Source organism: Capra hircus, chromosome 26 (assembly GCF_001704415.2).
Source record: "Capra hircus breed San Clemente chromosome 26, ASM170441v1, whole genome shotgun sequence".
Taxonomy (NCBI): domain Eukaryota; kingdom Metazoa; phylum Chordata; class Mammalia; order Artiodactyla; family Bovidae; genus Capra; species Capra hircus.
The window spans coordinates 28,590,798-28,608,730 of NC_030833.1; the positions used below are offsets into that span (position 1 = coordinate 28,590,798).

At 52.4% G+C, this 17,933-nt stretch overlaps 1 protein-coding gene across 3 annotated transcripts; it reads right to left on the bottom strand.

Moving 5' to 3' along the window:
• On the bottom strand, positions 1,791 to 17,136 carry MFSD13A (major facilitator superfamily domain containing 13A). Of its 3 annotated transcripts, none has more exons than XM_018041605.1 (9): positions 17,025 to 17,136; positions 7,633 to 7,875; positions 7,136 to 7,218; positions 6,483 to 6,935; positions 6,233 to 6,356; positions 4,792 to 4,888; positions 4,050 to 4,221; positions 3,768 to 3,961; positions 1,791 to 2,586 (listed from the first exon to the last, which is right to left on the bottom strand). In XM_018041605.1, the coding sequence occupies exons 2-9, from the start codon at positions 7,798 to 7,800 to the stop codon at positions 2,324 to 2,326; spliced, it is 1,554 nt and encodes a 517-aa protein (XP_017897094.1). In that variant the 5' UTR covers positions 7,801 to 7,875; positions 17,025 to 17,136; the 3' UTR covers positions 1,791 to 2,323. The 3 variants fall into 3 exon arrangements, with proteins under 3 accessions (XP_017897094.1, XP_017897093.1, XP_017897095.1); XM_018041604.1 differs by lacking the exon at positions 17,025 to 17,136 and adding an exon at positions 16,747 to 17,014; XM_018041606.1 differs by lacking the exon at positions 17,025 to 17,136 and adding an exon at positions 16,747 to 17,011 and having other exon boundaries at positions 6,483 to 6,677.

A 17,933-nucleotide genomic window follows, 5' to 3' on the forward strand; every position in this document is an offset into this window, starting at 1 on the left:
TGAGACTGGGCCTAGTCTGTCCTCTAGAGGGCATGTTGCGCCCGCCAGACTTGACCAGACCTTCAGCCAAGTCCCAGCCTGTCGGGTGCATGCAAAGATGCTGTTGACAAAGAAGCCCAGAGACCAGGCCAGGAACTGAGAGTTCATGCCCTGTACACATGCCCAAGCCCATGGATGAGACTCCACCCACAATGAAAGGCCAGCTCTTCACATCTCTGAAGTCAGGAGCTTATTAAAACGCAGTACCCGCGGTCTATGCTCAGATATTCTGATTAATCACTTCTCCATTTTAAACCTGTATACTTGAGCAGTTCAGTTCAGTTCAGTCGCTCAGTTGTGTCCGACTCTTGGTGACCCCATGAATCGCAGCACGCCAGGCCTCCCTGTCCATCACCAACTCCCGGAGTTCACTCAGACTCACGTCCATCGAGTCAGTGATGCCATCCAACCATCTCATCCTCGGTCGTCCCCTTCTCCTGACCCCAATCCCTCCCAGCATCAGAGTCTTTTCCAATGAATCAACTCTTTGCATGAGGTGGCCAAAGTACTGGAGTTTCAGCTTTAGCATCATTCCTTCCAAAGAAATCGCCTGCAGAATGGACTGGTTGGATCTCCTTGCAGTCCAAGGGACTCTCAAGAGTCTTCTCCAACACCGCAGTTCAAAAGCATCAATTCTTCGGTGCTCAGCCTTCACAGTCCAACTCTCACATCCATACATGACCACAGGAAAAACCATAGCCTTGACTAGACGGACCTTAGTCATCAAAGTAATGTCTCTGCTTTTGAATATGCTATCTAGGTTGGTCATAACTTTTCTTCCAAGGAGTAAGCGTCTTTTAATTTCATGGCTGCAATCACCATCTACAGTGATTTTGGAGCCCAAAAAAATAAAGTAGCACTAGACTACATTCTTAACTGTGATGCAGACCTTCAAATAACCATTGGTCTAGGGCAGTGGTTCCCAATTAAGGTCAGTTTGCCTCTCAGGACACATTTGGCAATGTCTGGAGGTGTTTGGTGGAGAAGGCAATGGCAACCCACTCCAGTACTCTTGCCTGGAAAATCCCATGGATGGAGGAGCCTGGTAGGCTGCAGTCCATGGGGTCGCAAAGAGTTGGACACGACTGAGTGACTTCACTTTCACTTTTCACTTTCATGCATTGGAGAAGGAAATGGCAACCCACTCCAGTGGGTTGGAGAATCCCAGGGACAGCAGAGCCTGGTGGGCGGCCGTCTATCGGGTCGCACACGACTGAAGCAACTTAGCAGCAGCAGCAGCAGCAGGAGGTGTTTGGTCATCATGACTGGGGAGAGATGCTACTGACATCTAGTAGGCAGAGGCCATCCACAATAAAGAACTCCCCAGCCCCAAATGTCTGTAGAGCCCAGACTAAGAAACGCCGGCCTAAAGCCGAGATTTCTAGTCCCAGTCACACAGTAAAGAAACAATTTTTTAAAAGTCATCTTTGGAAAAAAAGTCATCTTTAGAAGATCCCTGCAACTCCAAGGTTAAGGATCTCTAGCCTAGCCATGGCCACTCCTTGCCCACCACCTCCAGCAGTGGTACATGGGAAACGCATTGGGCTATGATCATAGGCCTGAAAGCTGTTTGGCTCCCAGGGGCCCATGAGGCTACTGGTCTGCAGGCTCTCCCCACTACCTCAGTGAACCTGATGCAGCATCCCCCTCTGCCCTACACCGCTCATCTTTGAAAATGTTCTCAGGCTGCTCTTATTAAGGAATACTGTTCTCCAGCCCACTGCTCCCATACACAGCAAAGACTCCAGGAATGGAAATAGAAATGACTGGCTTTAATCAGTTTGTGATGAGATGAACCTCATTGAGAGGTCATTTGGGGTTCAGGGGCGCTCTGCAGCAGCTGGGGCATGCTACTCCAGGTGCGGCTGAAGCAGAGAATTCTGAGAGAAATCACTGGAAGGGGCAGGTAGGACTCCCAGTCCTGACCAGGCAAAAGTGGTTTCGGAGCCCACACAGGGCACCAGCCCCGGCCAGGTAGGAGTAATGGCCTCCATACCCATAGCAACCCCATATGACCACAGGGCGGGCCCCACCCTTCTCGGTCCTCTTCTGCTCTAGAGGAGGAAGCAGGTCCCTGAGCACACACACACAGCCCAGCCTTTGCCCAAGCTGGGCCAGTCATGCAGGAACTTAGACCCCAGTGACACTCTGGCTCAGCCCCAAATGCTCCCACTCTGCCATCTGTCCTCCAGGCAGGACCCCAGGGAGGCGGAAGAGCAGGACACAGGGCGGGAGGCCCCAGGGCTACAGGTAGTGTCCTCATCGGGGTGGCTTTGCACTCCCCTCACACCATCTTAATGTCCAGGGTCTGGGCCCGTGACAGGCTCTGGCGCTGGGCTTTGACCATGTGCAGGCGCCTCCCGTGCAGCGTGAACTGGGACCAAGTGAACAGCTGCAGCAGAGCGCAGGCGATGGGCACCAGCACCAGCAGGTGGAAGCAGCCCTGGCGGAGCGCGGGGGCCTGTGCCGGGGGCTGAGCCGGGGGCTCCGGCCAGGGCTGAGCACTCCCCACAGGGGCCGGGGGGTGCCGCTGGAAGAGATCATGACCTAGGACAAGAGAGCCCACAGAAAGAACAGGTCAGACCTGGCCTCCAGAGTCCACAGTGCCTCATCTCAGATGTCACATGGACACGTCCAAACCCCAACTCTCAATTCCGCACCCAAACTTGCTTCTCCCCGGTTCTTCCTTCTCGCGGAATGGCACCACTATCCCCCCAATAACCAATGTCTTCCTAGAGTCCTCAATTAGCTTCACCATTCCCCAAGAGCCAATCCTTCACCTCCCCCAACTCCAAACACAGCCCAAACCAAACACTTCTTTTCTGCCCCCAGCACCACCTGCCCCAAGCCTCCATTGCTTTTGCCACAGCCTCCCTACAGTCCACTCTCCAAACAGCAGATAGAGCGAACTTTAAAAAATGTAAATCAGACAAGGCCATTGCCCTACTTAAAACCTTCCCAAGAGCTGCACTGAGAATAACATCCAAACCCTGCCCTGACCTACAGAGCCCCTCTTCACTTTTTCAGCCTCATCTCCAAACCACTCCTGGGCTTCCCCGGTGGTGCAGTGGTAAAGAGCTCATCTGCCAGTGCAGGAGATGCAAGAGACTAGGGTTCGATCCCTGGGTCAGGAAGATCCTCCGGAGGAGGAAATGCCAATCCAAACCATTCCTGATAACCTGGGCTCCTGTACTTTCTTTTCTGCCTGTGATTTGCTCAGATCTTTCTAGACAATCCTCACCATTCAGTTCACATCCTGGGTGCCATCTCCGCAGGGTCTTTCCAGGCCACACAGAGCAGCTTCTTAGCCACAGTGATACTTTGAGCAGTGCACTTCTCACTGCCTGCTCTTCTCCTGTTTAGCTGTTTAGTGCCGACCCCACCCCCACCCCAACGTAGAATATAAGCTCCATGACAGCAAAGACCTTATCTGTCTTATTTTGTTCTCTCTCTCCCTAGAGGCACCTAGAACAGCACCTAGCAGAGAAAGTATCCCATACATATTTGCTGAATGAATGAGTGAACTACTGAAAGATGGAACCCAGCTCCTCTGCCCACAGAGGAGCAGGCAGAGGAGAGATGACAGCCAGGGGCAGCCCAGGCCCAGCCTCTGTCATGGCTGGTTATCATTCTCTCTGCTTCATTCGACCCAGGTCCCAGGTTCATCAGCAGGTACACCAGGTATGCCCCTGGAGCCTCGAACACCATGCCAACCCCTGGGCCCTCACCTGTGTAGAAGCAGAGCAGCCAGGTGCCCAGCAGCGGAGCGAAGGTCTGGCCTGGCTTGGTCACCAGGGCCACCATGCCAAAGAGAAGCGCTGAGGCTGCCTGCTTGCGGTGATTCAGCACCAAGTCCTCATCCACCAGGTCCGTGACCACCAAGGTCAACAGCTTACAGGTGCCCTCAGTGAAAACACGGTTGCTGCCGGCGAGAGAGAACGGATAAGAATGAAGGGGGATGTGGGGGTTGGGGGAAACAGGTGTGGGGGCGAGGGAGGGGCAGGGCCTACCTGGCAATGAAGAGGCAGAGCAGGCCGGGGTGGTTGGGGCCAGCCAACAGCATAAGCAGGCTCAGGCCCAGCTTGAGCAGGAAGAGCCCCCGCACCACGGCGTAGACACCCCAGCGCCGGCACAGGGGCAGGAAGTAGAGGTTGTTGAGGTGGGGAGCGACGTAGGAGATGCCTGGGGAAGGGAGCGTGGCCTTGTCAAGGGGCGCTGCCACAGCCTCCACAACTGCCCACATTTTAACCATCAGAAATAAAAGTTTGCACTGATTCAGCACTAACTCGGTCCAGGCGCTGTGCTGAGTTTCCACATCCTTTTATTTAGTCCTCGCAACCTTTTAAGGTAAGTACTATCCCTACTTTACAGATAAATGGAGACCCAAAGAGATGAAATAAAACACACCCAAGGCCACACAGGGAAGAAGCACAGTTAAGACTCGTTCCCACGCCTGTCAGGAGAGCAGTCGTCCCTTGTGAACGAGCTACTGCGCCGCATTACCGCTAGGTGGCATGACTACCAAGAGGACCACCATGAGGGCAGCCCTACCCACTCAAACTCGCAGAAGCTGCCTCCCTTCCTCTGGAAAACAGAGTGGGCGTGGGGCTGGGGGCTGGAGGTGCAACCCCAGCGCAGATTCTGCCCTCTGCCACCTGGGCCCCAGCTGGGAGGTGACTGTATCTGCAGTCAGTCTAGGGGTTCTGGGGTGCAAGCCTCTGTCCTTCCGGCCAGCACCAGGTACCCACTCACCCAACAGGAAGGAGCCCGTGGAGAGGGAGATGTGTTCTGACAACAGATGCTCCAGGAAGAGGGGAAAGAAGTTGCTGTTGAAGTGGCAGTGAAAGACCTGCAACCAACAGGGACACTAAGGAGGCTGGGAGGCGGGGTGAAGGGGAGCCAGGAACAACCAACAGGGACACTAAGGAGGCTGGGAGGCGGGTGAAGGGGAGCTAGGAACAACCAATAGGGACACTAAGGAGGCTGGGAGGAGGGGGTGAAGGGGAGCCAGGAACAACCAATAGGGACACTAAGGAGGCTGGGAGGAGGGTGAAGGGGAGCCAGGAACAACCAATAGGAACACTAAGGAGGGTGGGAGGCGGGTGAAGGGGAGCCAGGAACAACCAATAGGGACACTAAGGAGGCTAGGAGGCGGTGTGAAGGGGAGCCAGGAACAACCAACAGGGACACCGAGGAGGCTGGGGAGGCGCTGGGGAGGAGGGGTGAAGGGGAGCCAGGAACACTGGGAAAACCAACAGACGTGGGGCGGGGGGTGGGAGGGCAGCAGCAGGAGCCAGAGCGGCCTCTAGTTCCGTGTCCTTCAGCATGGAACATACCAGAACAAAACCTAAAACCAAATTCCTATGCTTATCTATAAAAGTTAGAAGGAATGATAACATCACCATTAAAACAACTGAAAGCTTTCTCTTGTAAAACTTATCAATGCTAAAACAAGCTTAATGACATAAAAACAATGTGTTTCTAAATTTCGCTGGCTTATATACTAATGTATTCTAGGTCTGGCCTGTGGTGTTTTAAAGAGTCCTCAGGGGACTTCCCTGGTGTTCCAGTGATTAAGACTATCTACTTCGAATGCAGGGGGTGTGGTTTTGATCCCTGGTTGGGGAACTAAGATCCCACATGCCCTGCAAAAATAGAATTATACAAAAGTGTTCTAAGCATTGTGCGTGCTTAGTCGCATCCAACTCTTTGGGACTCCATGAACTATAGCCCATCAGTCTCCTCTGTCCATGGAATTTTCCAGGTAAGAATACTGGAATGGGTTGCCATTTCTTACTCCAGGGGATCTTCCTGACCCAGGGATTGAACCCATGTCTCCTGTGTCTCCTGCATTGCAGGCACATTCTTTACCAACTGAGCCATCAGGGAAGTCCACATATGCCTCGCAGAGTGGCCAAAAAAAAGTCCCCAAGGGAGCACCTCTCTCTCCTATCCTCACGTTGCAGGTGAGAACATGGCTGCTCCAAAAGAGAGAGACCGGCCTAAGATCACACAGGGAGTTAGGAGCTCAGATGCAGCGAGAATCCAGGTCTCTTAACTACCCAACTTGTATTCCTACCGTTCAGCCGCTCAGCCTCAGGGAAGGCCAGAACTGATTTCCCAGCTTCTGGGAAGGCAATTCCCTTGAGTGAGGCACTTGCAGCCATCCTATGAATGGGCATTGCTCCCATACCTGCACCAGGTCCATGCCCACGAACCACAGGAAGTTCCGGTGGCGTGCCAGCTGCCGGAGGTACTGGCCCAAGGTGATGCTACCTGCCTCCTCGCTGCTCACAAGCAGCTCTTCTTCACACAGGCTATGGGGCAGAGGGGAATCAAGAACAGCTTAGGCTGGGCCAGAGCCATCTCCCACCCCAGGCAGCCATCCATCAGCCGGGAGCCCCAGCATGGCAATCAAGCCCAGCAGAGTGCTGGCCACTCACCCGCCATTCACAGCCATGGCTGGGCACCCCGGCTCCCTGCCGGCCGCCTCAACCCGCCGCCTCAGCAGCCGTGCGGCCCCCACAAAGCCCAGCCCGGAGCCAGTGGCCAGTGCCAGGCAGAAGGCGCGGAAGGAAGAGAAGTCCTCTTTGTTCCAGAAGGCGTAGGAGGCAAAGACAGACAGGGAGCCGGCCGCGCTGAAGAGGGAGCAGTAGAAGTTGAGGTGGGTGCGGTCGTGGGCTGAGAGGGCCAGGTCGGCCAGCAAGGCATGATGGTACAGGTCTACGAGCGTCAGGAAGCCGTCGTAGAGGCACAGGCACAGTAAGAACTGCAGCCCAGCAGGCGCCCAGGGCACCCAGAATGCCAGGAACGACAGTGCCAGCAGCGGCCCATGCCAGCCCAGTGCCCGCACCCGTGCCAGCACCACGGCCCGTGAGGAGAGCCCAGCGCCTGACCTGCCGGGGAGAGGGGGGCCGTTGGGAGATGCCCTGGCAGGCCCCACTCCCTGCCTGAACTTGGGAAATGAGAAGGCCCAGCCAATGGCTGGCAGTGGTTTCCCTTTCTTTCCCCACCCCACACACAGGCAGCGGTCCTCTAGCCCTGGGGAGGGGGAGGTGGGAGAGGACCAGTCCTGAGCTTTCCCCAGGAAACAAACCGGGGTTGGGAGCTGAGGAACCGACGGTCACTCAGCCAGCCGAAGAGGGGGTCGTTGAGACTGTTCCAGAGGAGAAACACCGTCTGTGGGCAGAGGGGAGACGGGCAGGTGGGCTCCAGGCGGTGTCCTCTCCAGGACTTTCCCCACCCCAGTCTACTCGTCACCCCTCAGAGATGATGCCAGCTCTCCTGCCTGCAAACGTGTGCTCAGGTTAGTCCCTCTGCCATAACCCACAGCCACTGCCCCCATCAAACTCCCACCGTCCAGGGCACTGCTGATAAATGCACATGAATATATTAAAAATGTGCATACAGTGCCTGGCTCACAGGACAGAGGACGGGAGAGTTGGCATAATCCCCGCTGAGGCCTCCAGCTCTACCTTTTCTTGCTGAATCTTGGTGGGCAAGCCAGCTTACCCTCTGCTCCTGGCTCGGTGGGACCCTGCCCTGCCATCTGCCCGGCTCCCACCCCGGCTGACTGCCCCGGTGCTGGCCTACCTCTCCAACCCAGAAGGCAGCTTTGTCGATCTTGTACACTGAGACAAAGGTGTCCACATAGTAAAGCAGGAACACGTTGTGCAGGACAGAGACAAAGAGGGCCAGGGAGCCATAGACCACAGCCGTGGGCAGGCCCAGCAGCCAGGCCCAGGGTCCACCCAGCCTCATGGTGGCCAGCCCAGCCTCAGCCCCAGGAGCACCGAGGCGCGCCCATGGCCATGGGCAGTCTGGCCATACTTGTCCCTGGGGAAGAAGGAGCCAGTTAGCTGCAGGGATCAGAGCCAGCCCTGCTCCTAACCCCAGACCTCTGAGTCATCTCACTGGGAGAAAGTTTGCACATAAAACAAAACTGGGGAATCGCCAATGGGAATCACCACTACTAGGGAGTAAAAGGAAACTGATAAAGGCGTGGGAAGAGAAGGCAGACAGCCAGCAAGTGCAGAGTCAGGTCACATGCTAGGGCATCTTCTTTCATCCATACTCTAACCTGACACCCCTGGGCCTGGGCACACACTGTGCCTACAGTAGAATCTCGGGCAAGCTAGTTAACCCCAGCCTGTTTTCTCTTCTGTAAAAGGGAAAAGTGGATGATCATGGCTACTCAGAAGAATAAAAGGATTAAATGAGCTAACTCACAGAAAGTGCTCAATAAATGCTGGTGGTATCATTATCATCTTTATAAAACCCATGCAACGTTTACAGCACTGTTCCAATATTATAGGAGAGCAACCCCAAGCTCAGAGATGGTTCAGTCATTTGCCCAAGGTCACACAGCATAAAAGTAGCAGACTTGAACCCTGGCCTGTCTGGCTCCGAAGCCTTTTTTTTTTGCCACTTGACCTCCCAAACTGGATTACTGTGGGGTGCTGGGTAGAATGGAGAGACCTGCTGTGATGTCAGGTTTCACAGGGATATAAGAGTGATAAGATATGATAAGAGTCCACAACTGCCCATGCACTTTGATTCCAGAAACCCCATCTCAAGGAACTAACCCCAAGAGAACATGTACAGAGTTGTTCACAGCAGCAACTTCTAAAAACAGCCAAAATTTGGACACAGCCCAGGAACACAACAAAGGGACTGGCTCAACAAGCCCGATGCTCTCCACAAAGGTCAAGTACGTGGGCAGTGTCAACACACGGGAGAGAAACTCAAGGACGTGTTACATGAAAGAACAAAGGACAACACGCGCAGCTGCTCCGGACCAGGCCAGCTCATGCAGAGACCAGCAGGCTAGACGGACCACGGGTTTAAAAGGAAATAAAAACCCAATTCTTATTACAGCAGTGCTTCTCATACTGTAATGTGCTTCCACGTCACCTGGGGACTTGGTTCAAATGTAGATTTTTACCTTCGCAGGTGTGGAGTGGAATCTGAGATTCTGCCTTTCTAACAGGCTCCCAGGGGCCACCGATGCTGCTGGGCCATGACCACACTTTAAGCAGCCAGGCATTAAGTCTATCTGTCTCTTTTTTTAGATTCAAAGTTGTTGTTCTCTTTTCAGAAAAATAATCCCATGTGTGCTTGTCTGACCACCCCCCTTCTCCGCCCGCCAGAGGGAAGCTATGGGGGCTTTCTTCTCTCAAACTCCCCGTAGCTAGCTGAATTAGCCCCGAAAAGATAGGTTCAAGTCCTAACCCCCAGCACCTGTGAGTGTGATCTTCTTTGGAAAGACCTTTACAGATGTAACCACGTTAAGATGAGGTCTGAACTGAGGTGAGCCCTAACCTAAGGACTGCTGTCCTCGTAAGGAGAGGGGAATCTGCACAGAGACACAGAGAAAGGGAAGACAGCCACGTGAAGATGAAGGCAGAAATCTGAGCGATGCGGCTGTGAGGCAGAGAACACGCAGAATTGCAGGTAGCACAAGACAGCCAGGTGGAGGCAAGGAAGGATGCTTTCCTAGAGGCTCCCTCCAGAGGGCGCATGACCCTGCTGGTGCCCCGGTGCTGGATTTCCACCCTCCAGGAACCGTGAGGTTGTTTTAAGCTACCTGCTGCTGCTGCTGCTAAGTCGCTTCAGTCATGTCCGACTCTGTGCGACCCCATAAACAGCAGCCCACCAGGCTCCCCCATCCCTGGGATTCTCCAGGCAAGAACACTGGAGTGGGTTGTCATTTCCTTCTCCAATGCATGAAAGTGAAAAGTGAAAGTGAAGTCGCTCAGTCGTGTCCAACTCAGCGGCCTCATGGACTGCAGACTACCAGGCTCCTCCACCCATGGGATTTTCCAGGTAAGAGTACTGGAGTTGGGTTTGTGGCTGTTTGTTTCGGCAGCCTTAAAACTTATGCACCTCCTCAGAGGCTATCTCCTCTTGAAGCCCTCGTGACCCAAGCCTACCCACAGGCCTCATTTACATGTCTGCATGCTTGCACACACATATGCAGAACAGAAACTCCTGTTTCCCCATTAGAGTCAGGCCCTGGAGAACCAACTCAGACGCAGTCCCTAAGTGGCGACCCGCCCCCGACAGGCCTTGTTCTTGCCCCATGAGTCCCCAGGGCTCTGCTTCCACGCCCAGCCTTCCAGGGCCTCTGTAGTCCAGCCTCTCCCGGCCAGTCCAGCCCAGCTTCCCGTGGACCTTCAAGCCTCCATCTTCTCTGGCCAGGCCTTTGTTCTCAAGGGCCCCTGCTACCAGAAGCACCATGCACATCTCTTCGTTTCCATCTCACCCGTCATGGCCATTAGAACTCCAACTCCTCGCCCCTCATTGTGCCTCCAGCCCTACACACATTCTCCTGCTTGCCTGCACTCCAACCTGATGGTGGGGTTCTCCAGCATGGGGCCTATGTCCTCACCCTCTGCCTCCATCTCTGGACTCAGCCACCCTTGCTGTGGGAGTGACTGGCTGGGGAGACAGAGGCTCTGTGGGGAGAACAAGGAGGGACTCTCACAGGGTCCCTCTCAGGCTCACTGGAAGCTGAGGCGGTCACTCAAGAGGTCAGTATGCAGCCTCTCACCCCCGTGCCAGCTTTGTGCCAGTCCACATCTTAGTGATGGAGGAAGTAGGAGGAGGAATGGCCAAAACTACCTGCGTGGATGCATGCCATGTCACTTCAGTCGTGTCCAACTCGTGAGATCCTTTGGACTGTAGCCTGCCAGGTTCTTCTGTCCATGGGGATTCTCCAGGCAAGAACACTGGAGTGGGTTGCCATGCCCTCCTCCAGGGGAATCTTCCCAACCCAGGATTGAACCTGTGTCTCTTACAACTCCTGCATTGGCAGACGGGTTCTTTACCACTAGCACCACCTGGGAAGCCCGAACTTCCTGAAAGCAGCCGCTAAGTCTGTGAGAATCTCTCCCTGGCCAAAAGGATCCCGCCTTGTCCAGAAGCAGGACGATATCCATGGGGCCTTTAAGCCCCTGAAGAAGTATTTGGTGGGAAATATTGTTTTTTCCCCACAGCTTTATTGAGATATAACTGACATACAGTAATCTGCACAATGGAGAGGTCTCTGGTTGCCTAGGGGTTAGGACTCCAGGCTTTCACTGTCATGGCCTGGTTTCAGTCCCTGACTGGAGAACTGAGATCCTGCAAGGCCCGTGGTACGACCAAAATAAAAAAGAGAGAGAATAGAAAAAAGAACCCTTCCCTAGATAATAACACTCTGCACATATTCAAAGTGTATAGTCTGATCAGTTTTGGCATGTGTATGCCTGTGAAACTGTCACAGTTGAGATCAGGAATATATCCATCACCCTGAAAGTTTCCTTGGCACTTTCCCAAGCAATGTAGTGGAAAGAAGGCATAAGCGGAGGTCTCCAAAGGCCCAGCTCTACCATTTTCTACCCATGTGACCTGCAGCAATTTGGTTAACCTCTCCATGCCTATTTCCTGAATTGCACAATGAAGTCAACCTTCCTAAGGCTAGGGTCAGCAGTCAATGAGAAGATACTTTGACATGGTGAGCACAGTAAGTGCAGTGAGCACCGGGACTTCACAGACTATCACTATCAAGCCTCCCAGACCGTCCATATCCACCACACCAGGATGAGATGGGGATTCATCTAAAGGTGTTTTGCGCCTATAAAGCACAATGTATGCGTCTGCTTTTACCCTTAACTCAGGTCACTTCCTCTGATTCCCCAGGACCTTTCAGAACTCCCCTCCCTCACCTCGAAAGCCTTTGTCCAAAGGGACTGAAGCCTGCTGGTGCCCCTACCCAGATGTCCAGTGACCTGCCCTGGTTACTGGAGAAGGTGGACTCTATAGGCAAGGTCCCCAGCTGCCGGCCACCAGCTCCCTGCACCCACACTGGGACAACAGTAGAGGAAAACCTCAAAGTGTGGTGAGATGGAAAGAGTATGACTTTTTGCCATCAGAAGAGCCTGGTTTTAAATCTCAACTGCACTTCCTACTAACTGCACCCACAGGTAAGGTCTGAGCCTGTCTGAACCTTGGATTCCTCACCTGCAAAATGAAAGTAAGTGCCTATCTTTACAAGAATGCAGGGAGGATTGACTGGTTTGATCTCCCTGCAGTCCAAAGAACTCTCTAGAGTCTTCTCCAGTATCCCAATTCAAAAGTATCAATTCTAGTCAATCCTAAAGCAAATAAACCCTGAATGTCTATTGGAAGGACTGATTTTGAAGCTTCAATACTTTGGCAACCTGATGCCAAGAGCAGACTCATTGGTAAAGACCCTGATGCTGGGAAAGACTAAGGGCAGGAGAAGGAGGCAAGAGAGGATGAGATGGTTGGATAACATCTCAGGCTCAATGGGTATGAGTTTGAGCAAACTCCGGGAGATAGTGAAGGACAGGGAAGCCTGGCGTGCTGCAGTCCATGGGATCGAAAAGAGTCAGACATGACTTAGTGACTGATCACCAACAAACAAAGGGAGTACTAGTAAGCCCCAGAGCACCAATAGAAATATGCTGAGAAACTGGCTTTTTCTTAGGCTCACTTAGATCAGAGTAAGAGCAGGGGAATATGCAGGTAATCAGGTCCTTCTTGTGGCAAGGGAGTTTGAGGGGGGAAAAAGCACAAGAGGTAAAGTCAAGAGGAGGAGGGCCTGCAAGAAGCAGGAGCATAGACAATGTTCAGGGGTACCAGAGACAAACCCGTAAACCATGGACTAGATCTAGAGGCAAAGCACCATGCCCAGGTAAGCCTTTGCCCAGGAAAGAGAGCTGCGGGAGGAGCATGCAGGGTCACTCAACGGTTTCTCTTCCAAATTGTATTGCTCCATCAGTAACTTCTTCCTCTGCTAGCCCTCCCCACCTGTTGGTGGTTTAGTCACTAGGTTGTTTCCGACTCTTGCAGCCCCATAGACTAGAGTCCACCAAGCTCCTCTGTTCATGGGATTTCCCAGGCAAGACTACTGGAATGGGTTGCCACTTCCTTCTCCAAGAGATCTTCCAGACCCAGGGATCAAACATGGGTCTCCTGCATTGCAGGCAGATTCTTTAAAATTGAGCCACCAGGGAAGTCCCACCTGTTAGGGAAATTAAATAAATAGTCCTGTTTAGGCTTCAGAGACAAGGCAGACCAGGTCTCTGACCTTGCTTCTAACCTGCCGGGATAATGCCCTGACTGTGCGTGCCTTGACTGCCTGCTGTGAGTGGAAGCCTTGTGGCACGGTAGATAAGATAGGGGACAAATCTTGAAATTGTTGAGCCCATAGAGAGGCCCTGACCAACCAAGTCCCAGGCTTAACAACATTCCAAGTTTTACATGACAAAACAAACAGCATTAACATAAAACCAGAGCTGCTTTTGCTCACAGACTGATGATTATCAGTCTGCGTCCAGGGATTATGAGTGGGAACTCTGAACTGTAATTTTTGAAGTCTCATCCACAAAGCGGACGGGATGCCTGGGACCTTTTCCCAACTGGGACTCCAGATGTGCTGTGTCATGGGACTTCCCAAATGTTGTCTGAGTCTGGATGTTGGTCAAAACTCAGTTTGGTGATGTATCCTCTGCTGTTTCTTTCTCGTTTCTTTTAATGTTAGTATATCAAAAGTAAGTTAGATAATTCTCTAATAAATACTGGTATTATTTATTCGTATATAACACGAGGCTTATTTTGTTAACAAATCCTTTGAACCTAAGATGAAAGTGAAAACTTTCCGCAAACCACCACCCCCAATCCACCCCCACAGAGAGCAACAGCCCTGCCTCTCTTCGGAAGGAACAGCTTGGGGCCCACACTAGCCTAGCTGTATAACGAGACTGAGATGTCCTGTAACCTGCAACCAACTCCACCCTCACCTTGACACTATGAGAACCTGCTGGAGGCCCCACAGCCCATCCCCCACAATGACGGCAGGTAAGGTCCCAGTAGTGTGACCTTGAGCCAGCCACTCCCTCCCTCAGGGACTCAGTTTCCTCATCTATAAAGTGGGGATCTAAGCCAACCTCTTAAGATTGCTGTGGGGCTGAAATGCATGAAGGTATATAAAGCACCAAGCCTAGTGCCTGGCATCTAGAAGACCCTCAGTAAAATGTAACTATTCTTTTTCTTTTTCACTTCTTTGAAGTTTGGCTTTATGATCTTTAAAGGATTTCAGTCTGTGTCTTCTGGCAAATCAAGGATTGAAGTTGTCTTTTCAGTACGAAACATTGATGCTTCTCATTGTCTGAAATATCCTCAGTTCAGTTCAGTCCAGTTCAGTCGCTCAGTCGTGTCTGACGCTTTTCGACCCCATGAATCACAGCACGCCAGGCCTCCCTGTCCATCACCATCTCCCAGAGTTTACTCAAACTCACGTCCATTGAGTCGGTGATGCCATCCAGCCGTCTCATCCTCTGTCGTCCCCTTCTCCTCCTGCTCCCAATCCCTCCCAGCATCAGAGTCTTTTCCAATGAGTCAACTCTTTGCATGAGGTGGCCAAAGTACTGGAGTTTCAGCTTTAGCATCATTCCTTCCAAAGAACACCCAGGGCGGATCTCCTTTAGAATGGACTGGTTGGATCTCCTTGCAGTCCTTATCCTACCATCTTTCAAATTCTTTTTTGAATGCCACCTCCAACCTTAGTTCATGTTGTTCCTTCCACCTAAAACTCTCTAGATGTAACTACATACCAGTTCTCAGGCATATAAGATATGGCTGGTTTTTACACCTATCATCATGTATCCTTACAACTTGTTACTATTTCTATCCTTATCTTGTAAGTGAAGAAACCAAGGCTCTGAAGGATAAGTAACTGGCCCTAAATCACAGAGCTATTCAGTGCTGGAACCAAAATTTAAAACAGATGCTTTTGAGCAAAAAAAGGAAAAACCCTCAGCATTTCTCACATCACTTTGCCCATCACCCACCACAATCATTATCAAATCCTGCTTATCTGAGAAAGGGCCAGTTCAGTGGCACAAAAGTTCTCAAGAACACCAAGTTAGGTGTTCTCTCCCTATTTCAGGTCCCTTGGCTGAATCCTCTGTATCAGGATCCAAAGGTCTCCCTAACCCTTCTCCAGCCTCCAAGCTCCTTATGGGCGGGGCCAGGTCAGACCTACCCCTGATTTCTACCTCTAGCCTCCACCAGGCTCCTTCACCACATATTGGCCTTTTGATTAATACCCAGTGGGTCAATTTGCCCCTAAGAGGCTCATATGGACATCCCCAGCCCAAGGGGGGAAAAGCACCCATAGGAGGAGTGAGACCCCCAGATCCCACTGTCCCCCTCAACTCTCCATTCTGTTTGACTGTGGAAGTCAGAAAGAGACAACCTGGGAAAGCCTGATGTGAAACAGGGACAGCAAGGCAACAGGTGAACAAAGAGGAACAGTGATAACAACAAAATGTAACATTTATTAAGCTTTCACCATGTGCTAAGGAAAACTGATACAATATGGAAAGCGAGCTCAGAACAGAGAGACACCAGATTAGGAAGGGCTTGGAAACCACACACAAGATACTCTCCTGAGGACAACAGAAAGCGGGGGTGGGCCAGGTGACAGAAAAAGATTTTTAGAAGGATCCCTGCCCCCACCGCATCTTTCAAAAATGCTCCCCTCTTCACCCCATCAGGCTCCTGGGAAATAACTAGAAAAGCATGGAAATAAGAGCAGCTCCCTGATCTTTGAACCAGCCTATGGTGGGCAGGAAGCTGGTAAACTTGGGAGAGGGAACCAAGAGTGCCAGATGGGGCCCCCTGGGGTGAGGGGCTTGGGAAGGACTAGACACTGTATGAGAAGCAATTAGTATGGAGGGGAAAAAATCTACTAGTAAGCATTATTTGGAGTTGGGAGCCCTGGGTCAAGTCTGAACCTTATCACTAACTAGCTATTGACTAACTAGTTTATTCCTATATCTGCAAAGCGGGAGAAAAATTCCATTCCCTGTCTGTCCCCAGGGAGTATTAAATGAATTTTAAAGGTATAAAACCCTATGCAAATATTAAGGGTGTCCTTTTTTCAACAAAGTGACCTTTGAATTGTCTGCTGAGTTTCCTGTTTCACATCCCCTTTGTCTCCCTGTTCAGTCTTCCCACAACCCCTGGCAGGGCTGTTGGGAAGGCCCACCCTGGAAGGGTGCCCACTTTCCATGCAGTAACTTTCTCTTAGGGCCCATCCTCTTTCTTAGGCTAGAAGTCAATTTCACCCTATTGGGAGTTGGGACCATTTCCTTGGAATGTCAATAACTTCACCCCAAGACCACCCACCCGTTCCAAGCCACAGAGGAGTCTGGGATCAACCATGGTGCTGAACCATGTGGTGGCTCTCCAGCCTGTCTGCCCATAAAATCACCCGAGGAGCTGCTCAGTCATACCAAGGCCCAAGCCTCACTCCCGACCAATTAAATAAATTGGACTCTCTAGAGAAGGGGCCCAGCATCGGTGTTCTTTTAAAGCTCCCCTATAGGTTCTACTACATCACCAGGGTTAAAGGCCATTATGTTAATGAAATGGATCCCGGCCCGAAGCAGCCGGCGACTCTAGGGAGTCCTCTCTGCAAGAATTCCATCCTCGCCCCTTGAGCCCAAGCTTTTCCCACCCTGACCCAAGCACTTTCTCAACCCACAACCAGACCACTTCAGGAACCCCCGAAGACGGCCCCCAGGACTCCCAGAGCAGACAGCACTCCTGTCCCCCTCGGTGTGTCCTTTGTGTCTGACTGGCCCCCAGTCCGGCCCGCTGCCCCCTAGCCCCTGCCGTCGGCCAGCCGCTCACCGCAATTGTGGCACGCGAAGCCTAATCCCACGGCTGCCGGGAGCCAGGTGCCAGCCAGTGCGCCTGCGCGCGGGCCGCGGATAGCTTCTCCAGCCTCTTCTTCCGCCCCTACCCAGCGATTGGCTCCGCGCGGCTCCTGGGACCGCAGTTTAGGCAGGTGCTGGAGCCTGAGGCTGTTGCCGCCATATTTGTTATGGGCCTTTGCCCTTGGGGATCAAACAGAAGATGTGCATGCTAGCAAAAAAACGGGGCAGGTTGCCTGGATTCCTGACTCTCACCTCCACGAAGGCTTAATGTCACTTCAATTCAAATCAGCTGTTTTTCTGAGAGCTTCCCGTCCTCTGCACCCTCCTTCCTTTCTATTAAATCGGAGAATGAAGCGAGATCAGTGCCTCCCTTCAAGCCTTGTCATGTGACTGGATGCACAGCTGAGACAGATAAGGAGAGGGCGGTGGCACGACCTGGGACTCCCTGAAGCTGGACTGTGAGCCAAGAGTGGACACGCCCACCTTGAGCTGCTGTGGGCACCAGGATTCGGGTCACACGCAAAAGACCCTGAGAGAGCAACCAAGCGGCCCAACCTCCTTGTACTGTTAATAGTAAAATATGGGCTTCCCGGGTGGCGCTAGTGGTAAAGAACCCGCCTGCCAATGCAGGAGACTGAAGACACGCGGGTTCGATCCCTGGGTGGGGAAGGTTCCCTGGAGGAGGGCATGACAGCCCATTCCGGTATTCTTGCCTGGAGAACCCCGTGAACAGAGGGGCCTGGTGGGCCACAGTCCATAGGGTCCTGCAGAGTTGGACCCAAGTGAAGTGACTTGGCTACTGAGCTCTTAGAACTTGCCCTGTGCTGTGTTAAACACTCTGTATGCATTATCTTGTTGAGTCCTCACATTGTCATCCCTGGGAGGTAGGTCCTATTATCCCATTTTACAGATGAGGAAACTGAGGTGGGGAGAGATTCAATGACTTTCACACAGCAAGCAAGCAGCCCAGACAAGCTAGAACACAGGTCTCCTGACTCTTGGGAGTCTTTCCTCTTCCTACCCCTTCCCAGGCCCTGAAAGTCAAGTTTTGTTTTGCTCAGTCTAATCCAGTGAGGATGTCCCATGTCTTCTCTCAATAGGCCTGAAAGCCTAGTTAGGTTTCTAGGCAGTCAGACAGCACAGACTCCAGTCCTGCTGTTT